This window comes from Diabrotica virgifera, chromosome 7 (genome assembly GCF_917563875.1).
Source record: "Diabrotica virgifera virgifera chromosome 7, PGI_DIABVI_V3a".
NCBI classification, from domain to species: Eukaryota; Metazoa; Arthropoda; class Insecta; order Coleoptera; family Chrysomelidae; genus Diabrotica; species Diabrotica virgifera.
In genome coordinates, this window is record NC_065449.1 from 171,074,310 (window position 1) to 171,089,315 (window position 15,006).

Sequence of the window (15,006 nt, forward strand, 5' to 3'; positions counted from 1 at the left end):
GGGCAAACTTATGACAACGCTGCCATGATGTCTGATGAATTGAACGGTCTCCAGGCAAAAGTTAAAACTATTGCACCACAAGCTTTATTTACTCACTGTCATGGAAATAGAATGCATTTAGTTTAGCAGGATACGTGTTCAAAAGAATATCGTCTTTTCTTGCCAGTTTAGCTCGCCCAAACGGACTACTGTTTTAGAACAATTTGTTTCGAAAAAAATGCAAACGATTTGTCATACGCGATGAAATTTTAAACCTCGGTTAGTTTACACCGAAGGCGACGATTTTGAAAGTTGTGATGTGATATCTTGATCCGTGAAGCAATGGGTTTGAGAATTTTCTTAAATGATTACTCTTTTAATATTCTTTTAAATATTTTTAAGAAAGTTTTTGCCCAAACCGATTTGATAATCAATATTGTTCAAAATCAGTCATATTTATTCCAAAGATAGGATAAGAAAACTGGTGCAAAATCTCAGAGATTTTAGTAATGATAGTAGTTTCCAATATATACGAAGTGACGTATTGGGTTCGCTTGATATTTCCGAACTACCCCAAAAAAGACACAGGCATGATACATATCTCGAAAAACGAGTATATTTGAAAATTGGATACCTACTATGTATTATGCAAATAGATACTCGTTTTTCTATTCTAATTTTGAAGATTTGCAAATTTTTGACTTCTTTGACGATTCAAAATTTAAAAGTTACTTTCGCCAAAGAATTTTCAAGATATTTATCAGTTCAACAGTATCAACAGACAGTTGGATAAGTTACAAAATAAGTGTAATTTTATATAGTACCTAAGTACTGCAATTCATTACAACAAACTGATCCTCAATTCTCTTATTACCACCAACTTCTGCTTTAAATGAACGGGATTTCTCTTGTCTCAAAAGAATCAAAACATATGGTCGAAACACCATGAAACAAGAGAGAATGTCAAGTAAACCAAACAAAAAAATCTCCTATGATGATTTAAGCCTTTTAGTTAGATGATATACCTATATGAGGAGACAAAAAGACCTTGCCGACCCTGTCTCTAAGGCCACGAGCCGCCACTGGTACTCACAATCATTTATTGTACCTTCCGACGACCGGGTTCGCTCTCTAAAGTATGCAGAGCATCTTCAGGTCAACGGTTACAAGTCACTAAATGACTCGGATACAAGGAGCTACTAGCTCAGTATTCATTAACATGATGTTTTTGCTTAAGTTATGGTAACGGGATATGGTGGAATAGACGGAAAATGTTGCAAAGGTAAACAAGTTTATGGGATTTGGGAAGAATTCACCCTCAAGAATTCCCAAATCCCATAAACTTGTTTACCTTTGCAACATTGTCCGTCTATTCCACCATATCCCGTTAGCATAACTTAAGCAAAAACATCATGTTAATGAATACTGAGCTAGTTGCTCCTTGTATCCGAATCATTTAGTGACTTGTAACCGTTGACCTGAAGATACTCTGCATACTTTAGAGAGCGAAACCGGTCGTCGGAAGTTACAATAAATGATTGAGAGTGCGTCTGTCTTTTACTTCATTTAAAATGGACTCTCACATGCAACCCATTCAACATTTTAAAAATATAAAGGTCTGTTATTTTATACAGGGTATTTACAAAGTTATAACCAATTTTCTATGAAAATCGTAATAAGTTCAGCTCCATGTATATGTTACAGTTCAAGTTGATTATCCAGTTGGAGTTGACTTCTCCTAGTTCGAGTCGACTCAAACGGCTGGTTTTAGTAAAAGTTGATTATAAATATAAAATTCAACATTTACTAGTAAAAGTAGACTCCAACTAGTCATAGGCGTAACCAGGGGGGTTTTGGGGGTTATAACCCCCCCATTGGGATGTACTTTTAGCTTTATACGCTTAACACCATACCCTTCAGAGACCTTCCCGTAGTTGTAACCCCCCCTTTCAGGTAGTTGTAACCCCCCCTTAGGATCATCCTGGTTACGCCTATGGCTAACTAGTTAAAGTATACTCTTCCCAATGCCATTTAGTAAAAGTTGATTCACACAAACAACCGATTCTAGAAATTAAATGTTACTGTATATTATGTTCAAATCGTGATATTTATAGTCCAGGCTGTATCGTCGTCCCCGTTAGGTAAATTATTCCAGTTCGATTTTTTTGCACAAACTTACTCAAAAAGAGATCCTTATAACGAATCCACAGGGTGTCAGGTGGTACCGTAATCGAAAAATTGTTTAAACAATTTTTTTTAAACAAATTCACAAAAAAATTTACTTCGGACATTTTTTTACATCATTAATTTGGGTCATTCGGAGCAAAAGAGGTCTTTTGTGATTTATCTGTAAAATTTATTGTTCTCGAGTTATACGCGATTTAAAATTTGAAAAATGCGAAAATGACCATTTTCAAGGCTTAATAACTCAGTTATTAATCATATTTGTCATTATTGTATTACTAAACTGTTATTTTTAATTATTAACAATGAGCGCTAGGAGCGTATTGAGGCGGCTGTCAATGTGAATGCGACTGAGATGCACCATTGGACGGTCGGAATGGAGGATCTTACTCGCACTCACATTGACGGCCGCCTCAATACGCTTTAGCGCTCATTGTTGATAATTAAAAATAACAGCTTAGTAATAAAATAATGACAACAATTTCTTCAGGATCTTGTAGGGGGGGGGGGCTTTATACTTTGATTAGGTGACTTTCTGACTTTCATAATAATAGTCTTTAATCGAGTTATTAAGCCTTAAAAATGGTCATTTCTCATTTTTCAAATTTTAAATCGCGTATAACTCGAAAACTATAAATTTTAGAGAAAAATCACAAGAGACCTTTTTTGCTCCGAATGTCCAAAATAATCTAAAAAAATTTGTCCGGAGTGAAATACTTAGTTATTTATAAAACAGTTCGTGAAGTATGCTTTTTGAGCACGCACGCGATGTTTAGAGCACGAGCGGGCCGAGTGCTATACATCGCCAAAGTGCGCAAAAAATACTTCACGCACAGTTTCATACAATATTTTATCTACCAAAAAACAAATAAAAAAACTGCAACTCTTCGTCACTGGAATACATTCCTATTTTACAATTTTTTAGAACTTTGACATTTAAAAATTCAAACTTATGTCAAACCACAAAACTGTCAAAACTTTTTTTGTATTTTTTGCTCACATGTCATCACCATGACAATGCGAAAGTTAAGGATATTTGATTATATGAAAGTGTGTTAAAAAACAGTGCGAAAAAGTAAATCCCATTTAAAATACATTATTACTTCAGGCACACTTTAAACCCTTCATGTACTACTATCTATATTTACAATTTTCACACAATGAAAATTTATACATAATATGAGGTAGAGTAGATAAGAATTATTTTTGTGAATTTGGTTAACAAAAATTGGTTAAACAATTTTTCGACCGCGGTACCGTCTGACACTGTGTATTTGTTATAAGGATGTATTTGTTTGAGTAAGTTTGTACAAAAAAATCGAATCAGAATAATTTACCTAACGGGGGCGACGTTACAGTCTGGACTAATAAGTAGTTGAAACGGTCAAAACAAAGAGACGCACACTCATCAAAAATGCACGTGAGATTATACTCGTATAAATTGTATAATCTACTTTTACTAACAAGAGTTAGGAAGAGTCAACTTCAACTAGTAAAAGTTGTTTGTTGATTGTCAAAATTTACAAAAATGGTTGATATTGCTATAATACAGGGTGAGTCAAAACGCAAGTGCATTATTTTCTCAGTAATTTTAAATAGAACACCCGAATTAATAACTTGCTCTGAAAAATGAAAATATCTGGAAAACTAATAAATTTAGACATAGGGAATATTGAACAAAAATTAAAGTACAGTAATGGTACTTTTAGATAGGTAGTGATATAAAATACAGAGTGTTCCAATTAAAATTTCTGAGAAAAGAATGTACTTGCGTTTTGACTCACCCTGTATTCCATATAAAGAAAATTAGCAATATCAACAATTCTTCAAAAATTTTAAAATCAACAAGAAAAGATGGCACCAATAAACCATTGCTGTTATGCTTATTTTTATTTATACAGGGAGCTGAACTTGTTACGATTTTCATAGAAAATTTGTTATAACTTTGTAAAAGCCCTATATAACATAACAAACCTTTATATTTTTGTGATGGGGAAGTTAAGAGGATTTCGAATATAAAATAAAATATTGGGTGTTCCTTTTAAAAAAACATAAGTTTGGTCTGCCACTATGTTATCGAACATATCGTAACATTCTAACTAATTTTGTAATGTGAAGCTCAAAATCAATCACCCTGTATATTGAATTAAAAATTATTTCAAGACCAAAAATTTTGTCATTACTTTTTAAATCACAGAAATGTCTGGCAATGATAATTCATATTTCTAATAATATATAACCCTTTTCTTGATGCCCTTCTTGAAATATTTAAAAGTTTATGAAATAGAAATTTTACCTTTAATTTATTGCTAAGTACCAAATTTGAATTTATTACAAATTTGTTACATTGCCAAATATGCGACGTTTTTTTGATAGTTCAATAAACAAAAAACAACTAAAATATACACTCTCTATTTATAGGATAATTGCACAATATAAAACAACCACCAAAATAAAAAACACACTATTTCTTACAAAAAATTTAAAGTATATAAAAACAGGCGAGGACCTCCTCAAAAATTTATCAAAAAATACATTTAACAGATGACAGATGGCATCAATTAGAAATTATCAGAAATCGGTAATAATAAAAATATAAGCCAACTGTTGCCATTTAGGGATAGTTTTATATTATTAGTACAAGATATGACTAACAAACTCAAGTTACCTAGAACTCACCTAGGACCTAAAATGAAAATGTTACAAATATGTTACATCGTCAAGAAAAGGGTTAAAAAGTAACAATAAAAAAAATTTTCGTCTTAAAATAATTTTAAATTCGATATATTTACCTGTACAGGTGTGCTGCGCAGTAATGAACGCAACCTGTATCAGCAGCCAAATGGCCGGTACGGTGTTCGAGGAAGCATAGGGAATAATATATTAAATAACTAGTTGTCTTAAAATAATTTTGTTTCCAACATTCCAGGAACCATATATTAAAGAACCAGTTGTCTTAAAATACTTTTTTCCGGCGTTGCTCTTGGTCACATTTTGGCGCCATGTAATTTTCATATATCCCCTCTAACTTTTCCCATGCATGAAATCATTCACGAATTACTTTTTATACTATTGTGCGTCCCACCTTGACTTTACAGTACAGGTTCTTATGACCAACAGTGATGCCAAATTTTATCAGAAACATGTTTTAAGCAAACATACTTTTTTCTATAGGATAACTATTAATAACTTAGGAATTAATATTATTGACATTTTGTGGCTGTCAGTGGTTCTAAAACATCTTTTTTTTTAAATACCTTTCTGTGAACAAAATAAAAATAATTTTGTATAAGACATTTATATTATAATAATGTATTTATAGACCAGGGCGCATCTGTAAAAATATTAGTACATTTGGACGTTGAGAGGTGACTCAAATTTTTTTACAGAAATTGCTTGAAAATAAATCAAATAATAATATTTGAGTTATCCTCCCTCTCAAAAAGGTCCGGAACATTGTTTAAATAATCAAAATGTCAAAAAATTAAGGAAAAATTCGATTTTTTTCTTGGTTTTTTAATTATAACTTTAAAAGTATTCATTTCCGAGAAAAGTTGTACTAACATAAAAGTTGCATAATTAAATTTCCTACAATATAGAATTAGTTAAAAATTTAAAAAATAGTCACCCTTGTTGCAAAATAGCAATTATTGTGAAAAAAACATACAAAAACAAGTATTCGTATTTTACGTTTTTCAACCATTTATGCTACACTTAGGACCTTCATATTTCACCCTGAAAAACTTTATGATTCAATAAAACAATACTGTAAATTTCGTTAAGATCGGTTCAATAGATTTTGCAAAATAAATTTTGCAATCCAGCTTTCGTAAAAAAAATTCATTTTTTCAAAATGTTATAGGACTGAAAATAAAGCAGATAGCAAGTTGAAAATTTTTTTTGCTTATAGAAGTGTACTGTACCTTTCATTCTCAATTTTACAAAATTAAAATTGATTAACACCACGGCGTCAGGAATTTTTTTAAATAAACATTAATTATTGGTGCTACGCGCAGGACAGCGGATAGTTTGCTCTGATTGGGCATTCCAATTACCTTTGATAATTATTGACACATTTTAATTTTTATTACATTTCGATATAAATAAATAAATTTGTTTATTGCAAAATAAAAACACATACTCTATCCTTTGATATAACAATTTTATTAGCAAAAACTTTCTTTGTTCATATATTTTAACTTAAATAATAAAAGTTTATTATTTTTAAACATATGCAATTGTTTAAACAATATTTCACAAACAATAATAAAATTAGTTTGATTTTTGTGGAATTAAAATATTAAAATACAACAAAATATAGAGTAAGAAAATAATATATTAGATAAAGATTGGAAGACATTTTGGTGGAAATCAACTTGTATGAATCGAACACCGCTGTCCTGCGCGTAGCACCAAAAATTATTGTTTATTTCAAAAATTTTCTGACGCCGTGGTAATTAATCGATGTTAATTTTGAAAATTGCAAATGAAAGGTACAGTACACTTCTATAACAAAAAAAAATTCTAACTTGCTATCTGCTTTATTTTCAGTCCTGTAACATTTTGAAAAAATTAATTTTTTTTGCGAAAGCTGGATTGCAAAATTTATTTTGCAAAATCTGTTAAACCGATCTTAAAGAAATTTACAGTATTGTTTTACTGTATCATAAAGTTTTTCTGGGTGAAATATGAAGGTCCTAAGTGTATCATAAATGGTTGAAAAACGTAAAATGCGAATACTTGTTTTTGTATGGTTTTTTCGCAATTATTGCTATTTTGCAACCAGGGTGACTATTTTTTAAATTTTTAACAAATTTTATATTGTAGGAAATTTAAATACGCAACTTTTATGTCAGCACAACTTTTCTCGGAAATGAATACTTTTAAAGTTATAATCAAAAAACGAAGAAAAAAATTTAATTTTTCCTTCAATTTTTGACATTTTGATTATTTAAACAATGTTCCGGACCTTTTTGAGAGGGAGGATAACTCAAATATTATTATTTGATTTATTTTCAAGCTATTTCTGCAAAAAAATTTGAGTCACCTCTCAACGTCCATCTCAAAACAGATCCGCCCTGGACTATTAAGCGCATAAAGATGTTAAACCTTAATAAAGACGTAGGTACCTACAGAAATAATTAATAGTTATTTATGTACCAAGTCAGTAAAGTGACTCTTTATCGAACGAGTCTGATATTATGGGCCGAGCGAGCGTAGCGAGCAAGGCGAATAACAGACGAGTTCGATCAAGAATCTTTACTGACGTGGTGCATACAAAATTTTATCGCCAATCATAAAAAACATTAACACTTACTTAATTACATCCTTCTAATGAAAAAAGAGTGTGTGTACTTTGTACGCACGAAAGAAGTTATACTTCTATTACCATAATTTCAACGAAATACAGTAGAGCGTCGATTATCCGAACTAATTGCGGGACATGGGTGTTCGGAAAACCGATTTGTTCGGATAATCGAACTATATTGAGATTGTCATATATATTTATCCACAAGTGAATAAAAACCATATTTATATAACTGTATATTTGTTTATACCTTAATAATGACAAATAGCAATTAAACAAAAAAGTGCAGTCTTTGCAACAACATATTTTTGGATACACAATTGAAGAAAATTGAAGATATTTTAAGCGTTAATTACTAACGCTTGCTGAGTACTCGAGTGCGGGGCGGTGGGAGTCGGGAGTTCGGATAACCGGTCGTTCGGTTGATCGACGTTCGGATAATCGACGCTCTACTGTAAATATGTTTTAAACAATTTTATCGTATTTATATTTAAATAATATACTAATTTTAATACTTAAAGTAAAATACCAAAAATTAAAAATACCGTTAATAGTTACGTCATTGTTTATGAAGTGTAGTGTAGTCTGCCGCAGCGATGTTGATTTGCCGTGATGAATAGTAGACAATCTAAATAAATATATTTGCTAACAAATTATCAGTACCTACATATCTATCACCGTCCTATATAATAGAATTAACAAAAATATCATTTCATACTATATTCGCATTAATACGAAACTTAAAAGATTTAAGAATTCTTTTACTTTTACACAAAATAAAAATTTAGTATGACAGTAATGGCAGAAGGCTCTTGCTTGCATGACGGGCGATTTCGATTTTTAATCGATAGTTGTTAGGTATCAATATTGAATACCTAATTACTAAATCTGTAAAGTTGTGATTTATGTTTTATAAATATAATTGCAAAATACTACAGAATTTCATTTTCTGGCATAATTAATAATAACGTAAATTTTGTACAATATTTTTAATAATTAAAGTAAATAAATTTTAAGGTCACTCAAATAAATAATCGATTACTGCCATCGACCACCTACATTCAATCTCAGTTGATTTGATTAATCGCGGCAGGTAAAGTAAAATTCTTCTTTCAGTACAATAAACTGTTACTTTACTGCCGCAAATGGCGGCAAATGAGTACAATAATGAATGACTTTAGTGACGGTTGGCGATAAAATACATTTATACTATATATTTTAGCTTCTTTCTATAATCCCGTCTTCCTCACTTTCACTGCCACTGCCGTAGGGTGTAAACACATAATAACATTAATTTCATCTTGGAAACCAGTCATTAAGGGCCGGTTGTTCGAACGCAAATCAACAATGATCATTATCAAATATTTAATTACTGTCACCAACTGTCAATGTCAACTTTTATTGGGTTGCTGAAATCATAATTATTGATTACAATTATGAAATTACCTAATCAATTATGTTAATAATTGTTATGTTAATTGATTAACTAATCTCATAATTATAATCAATTATGTTTTCAGCAACCCAATAAAAGTTGACATTGACAGTAATTAAATATTTGATAGTGATCATTGTTGATTAGCGTTCGAACAACCGGCCCTAAGAATAACAATAAACTGCAATTAGGATCCAAATTTTCCAAATAAGCAATCAGTTGCTCAATACAATGTTATCAGTAATAATTTTAAGCTTATTTAATATTCTTTTTTATAATTTAATTTAGGTGAACTGACCATCAACAATTATACTTTATTTATTCTCAACTGTAGGACCTGGTAGGACAATATAAAATTTACTTAAACTTGACTGACAATCTATTTTATATTTTTCTTGACATTACTTCAGAACTGTCTATACTGTCAATACATAAATTAACAACCATAGAACAACATCCACTTTTAATGCTTAAGATTTTATTATGCATCGATTATAAAATTGCTGATTACATTTCGAAAATGACTATCACTCACAAAAAAACAATGAAAGATATTGTTTTACTTGACTGTAACGGGTTAGTTTTAATTTAACATTTTTAGGGACTTACATTTTTAGGACCTTGGTAATGTCCGATTGAAAATTCTTTTGAAGAAAATCGGCATCGCCGCGCTAAAAACTCCCATACGGATTGTATTGCCGTATGTTCGTGTACTGTAAAGTCAAGGTGGGACAGACATTAGGTGTCTTTCTAACTCACAGAAGCTAGTATCGCAAAATTAAGCTGCTTTTACATAGAAATCACAATAAGTTAAACAAGGATAAACAATACAGAATGTACTCGTATTTGATAGTTTATGAATTTTGACGTTTATAATTTTCAATGGCAGTGATAGTTTATTGGTTTATTTACATCTATTGTTTATTTGGTTTTATAAATCAATAAAGGTTTATTTATTTATCAATAAAGTCGGTTTTATATTTATAAAAAATAAATATAATATAACATTTCAGTTAAATAAAGGAAGAGTTGCAATACTGACTTTTGGGTCCCCAGAAAAAGACGAGTATTAGTAATATGGTACATAGTGTTAATAACACAATTTGTGAAAAATTTGCACTAGCATCACTGTTTTCCCAAAGGTACGTTATTATATTAAAAATAATAATACTTTATTTATGCAATTCACTCGACAGTTTTGTATTTCTCAACCTTAGGTAATATTAAATCTTCTTAACAATATTAACTTTTTTGTTGTGACTGTTTTTTAATTTATTTATTACCGTTCTATCTTTAACTTTATAGGTCTTATCATTATGCTTAATGTTGAGTCCATCAATCTTCTAAATAGAGAAAAAAGATCGAACACTTCAATAAAATAACTTTATAAAATACGTTCACAGGATAATAGCCATTTCCTTATTATTGCCACTGACACTCTGACAGTACGTACACATCGACGTGCGTTTCACTGTCTTTTTTGATTTAACTTGTTTGAAAATGAATCGTGACGCATGGGAAAAGTTAGAGTGGAAGAACTATATCAACTCTTTTGTATCTGGAATATTGTATGCGCCACTCATTTTTACGGTGTTTAGCAGTTTTTTATTCTTGTATTAATATTTCACCTCAATTTAATTCATACTTACTTTTGGTGGTTTTTCCCCATATAATGTGATTCGGCATGCATCCTTCCAGTCAATGGTAAGTCACATTCAACACAATGATACCATTTGGGATCTGCTTCTTTCTCGGCTTTTGTAGGCGAAGTAACAGTTGCTCTTTTGTGCAGTGGGGTATTAGTGGATTCAGCATAATCCAATAGGAACTTTCTTACCTAAAAATCAAAAACTATTATATACCCAAAATTAGTACAGAAATAAAATATAAAAAAAGATACTGTAGCACTTGCGGAGTGCCGACAGAAGTGAATACTTCTTATATATTCGATTGAAATCGTTTCAATTCGATTATATTCAATTCGATTTATTTAATTTTATTTTATTTATTTTTGTTTAATTTTATTTAATTTTAGTTAGTTTTGCTTAACTTTATACATTTTATTTTATTAATTTTAATTTTATTTAATTAATACCTATAGGGTTAAAACCACCCCGAACCCAGTCAATAATAGAAAATTCTGAATCTATATCTAATTTTACCATAGAAAAATGTGTCGCACTATAATTTTCAGAAAAACTGAACAAATCAATCCCTACAGTGTTAAAGTCACTCCGAAGCCAGTAAATAATTCAAGAATTCGGAATCTATATTTAGTTTTAGTATAAAAACATGTGCCGCTCTATTTTCAAAGAACCTATTTTCGAATTTTTCGAATTTTCTATTTTCGAATTCAACCCCTATAGGGTTAAAACCACTCCGAACCCAGTCGATAATATGAAATTCGGGAGCCACACTTAGTTTTACCATAAAAACATGTATCGCACTATTTTTTTTTACAAAATTGAACAAATCACCCCTACAGGGTTGAAACCATCGCAATCGAGTATCGTACAGTGATTGAATTTTTTTTTGGAAGGTTTAAAAGCAAAGGAAATTTGTGAACGAATGTTGAAAGTGTATAATGACCCTCCGCCTTCAATTAGTACAGTAGAAAGATGAGTCGTTGAATTTAAACGTGGTAGTACAAGCCTTGATGACGATCCACATCATAGACGTCCAAAAACTGAAATACCAGAAATCGTAGAAAAAATACAGGATATGGTAATGGAAAATCGTTGAATGACTGAAAGAGAATTAGTAGAAGCCCTAATAGGCATCTCGTTGGGCAGAGTAAGCAATATTTTGACTGGAGTATTGAGTTTCAGAAAGTTGTGTTCGCAATGGGTGGCGCATTCTAACAACGGATCAAAAACACATTAGAATGTGGCTTTTAGAGCATTTTCGAAAGGGCAAAGTAGATTTTGTGCGTCGATTAATCACTATGGATGAGACTTGGGTCTATTGCCATGATCCTAAATCAAAACAAGAGGCTAAGGAGTGGTGAGATCCCGGTTCTTCGGGTACGAAACGAGTTCGTGTCCAGAAATCGGCCAAGAAGGTGTTAGCATCAGTTTTTTGGGATGCGAGAGGAATTTTGTTTGTGGATTATTTGCAAACCTGTAAAACAAATTCTGGATATTTTTGCAATCTTTTAGACCAGCTGAAGGAGAAAAAACGTGGAGACACGGTTTGCAGAAGAAAAAAATCCTTTTTCCTGGACAATGCACCGTGACATATGAGCATTTAATAATGGCTAAAATCCATGAATTAAAATTCGAAGTATCGGAACATCTACCGTTTCATCAGATTTGACCTCTAGCGACTTCCATTTGTTTCAATATACCTAAAGAAATTCATGCGTGGAAAGCATGTTTCATCAAATGATGACGTCATACCAGCTGTGGAAGCGTATTTTGCAGCCCTTCCAGATTCTCACTTCAGGGATGGAATCTATAAATTTGAATATCATTGGAACAAGTGTATTGATGTTCAGGGAGACTATACTGAACAATAAAATGTATTTCAAACCATAAAATTACGTTTTTCTTATCGAACCGCAAAATTTGAACAGACTTACCTCTGTTTTTAACCCATTTATGCCCAACGGGTCGTTAACGACCCAACTGACAAAAATATGTTCCAAGCAAATATGTCGAATTTACCAGTCGCTGTTGGTTTACAAATTCATTCCTGACTATGCAAGTAAGCAATTTATTTAGTGCAAAACCGTTTATTTCGCTCACTCGTAGTGTTCGTAGAGAGTACATCAAAATAGAACTTGAATAAGGTTCGCAGCATGGCCTCATTCAAACGTGTGTAAGTACATTTAAATAAATAATTTTATTATTTAAATTCATTTTATATAGTTATGTTGTATTAACACATTATAATATTACTAGTATGAAAATAATTTGATATATGTCATAAATATAATATTATATTTTGATGGGTCGCTAACGACCCGTTGGGTACATGACATACCATAATGAGAAAATGTTTTTTTAGTAAGAAACCATTATCTACTGCAAAAAGTCTGGAGGAAATAGATTGAAAATAGCGAGACTAGATCGGATCATAAATCTATGATGTTTGGGATAAATGGCTAAGTCAGAATTTCACAACAATCATGTTTCGATGCCTTCTGGGCCAAAAAATCGACTATTTTTATTGGTACATACGGTTTAAGTCTGCAATTGTTGTATAGACATGTTACCTAATGAGCATGGAACGGAGCCAATCCAAAAAGCAAGCGGATATTCACCAAAAGAAAAACTAAAAATTTAAATAGATCAACCATTTGTAATTTCGCAATACAACAAATTTGTGGGCGGAGTCGACTTGATGGACAACAACATTTCGAACTACAGTATAAAAATGCTTGGAAAAAATGGTACTTTCCAATATGGATATGGGTGCTGGATGTTTGTGTAACTAATGCTTGGACACTAGCACGACAGTTTGGATATAAAAATGACAACTTAGAATTTAGGAGACATATAGTTCGTACATTATTATCTAACTATGGAAAGTCGTTCTATCCGTTCTACTGGACCTCAAAATATTACTCTGGGCTAATTAGCAACATACAAGGAAAAGTTATTTACCAGCAATTTTATTCCTGGAATCGAATCTTATTATTGTATGTATTAATAATATAGGTATGCAAAGTCCGCAGATAGTGTGCTACTTTTTTTATAAACAAAATGGCGCCCGAAAATCGTGTTTTTTTCAATTTTTGCTCTATAACTCCAAAGATTTTAACTTTACACCAAAAATACCCAAATAAAACAGTTTAGCAACAACTGAATTGTTAATTAAAAATTTACAGTCGCTATAATAACGACAATAATTATGATGCATTATAATAACTATGATTTTTTCATAAAAAGACACTATACCTATCTAATGTACTTTACAGAATTGAAATTGGACTATTTAAGCGGCCTCAGGAATGTCTTAAAATTATAAACAATTTTTTGGCTTATAAACAAATAGAATATCTCGGGAAATATTAAACTAAATTAAATTGTGAAAACGGTGCTCGAAAAACAGCGGCAGGACGCTTCTTTTAAAAGAAAAAACGTTTAATTACGACGAGTGGTTCCTGAGATACAATCGGTGAAATTTGACCGGAATTTACGGCAAAGATATAAACAATAGTATTATTATTTTCAAATCATCACCTTTTTATTTTGTCCTCTTTCTCCACACCAATTTTCATATCTTTAAAATACTCATAACATATATTATTATAATAAAAACTATCGATAATACGTGTGAAAATTGCCAAAAATAGCAAAATTCCAATCAAAAATTAGGTTGGAGAAAATGTATCCCTCAAAGTTCAAAACCGGTATACGTTAAAAAAATGCATTTTCTCGGCTTCCCATGGAGCAATTTCCTTCATTCTTTTTTTGTTCTCTAATAACTCGAGTAGAGCCATCGAACTAACTCATTATTAAATGTCAAACTTGCTTTTGTTTTGTTATAATAGATTAATTTATTTATAAGAACAGAAAACTACATATTTTTTCCAGTTGTAGGCTTTTTTTAGACAAACTTACTACAAGTGTACCTTCTAAAGTTAAAAACATAAATATTTTCATTTGAAAGCTGTATAATTATTTAAACAATTTTTATTTAAACAAATTAAGATTTTGTGTTATAATAAATAATTTAATTTATTATAACAAAACAAAAGCAAGTTTGACATTTAATAATGCGTTAGTTCGATGGCTCTACTCGAGTTACTTGGGAACAAAAAAAGAATGAAAGAAATTGCTCCATGGGAAGCGGAGAAAATGCATTTTTTTAACGTATACAGATTTTGAACTTTGAGGGTTACATTTTCTCCAACCTAATTTTTTATTGGAATTTTGCTATTTTTGGCAATTTTCACACGTATTATCGATAGTTTTTATTATAATAATATATGTTATGAGTATTTTAAGGATATGAAAATTGGTGTGGAGAAAGAGGACAAAAATAAAAAGGTGATGGTTTCAAATTTATGATCCTGTTGTTTATATCTTTGCCGTAAATTCCGATCAACTTTGACCGGTTGTATCTCAGGAACTACTCATCATAATTAAACGTT

General features: G+C 31.0%; 1 protein-coding gene across 1 annotated transcript in view; it reads right to left on the reverse strand.

Moving 5' to 3' along the window:
* The window catches only part of LOC114339215 (zinc finger protein 346), a 71,922-nt gene that overhangs the window by 32,236 nt on the left and 24,680 nt on the right, over positions 1–15,006 (reverse strand). The window contains exon 5 of the mRNA XM_028289836.2: positions 10,556–10,743. Coding sequence (XP_028145637.1) covers positions 10,556–10,743 — 188 coding nt within the window. The remainder of the gene's footprint in view (positions 1–10,555; positions 10,744–15,006) is intronic.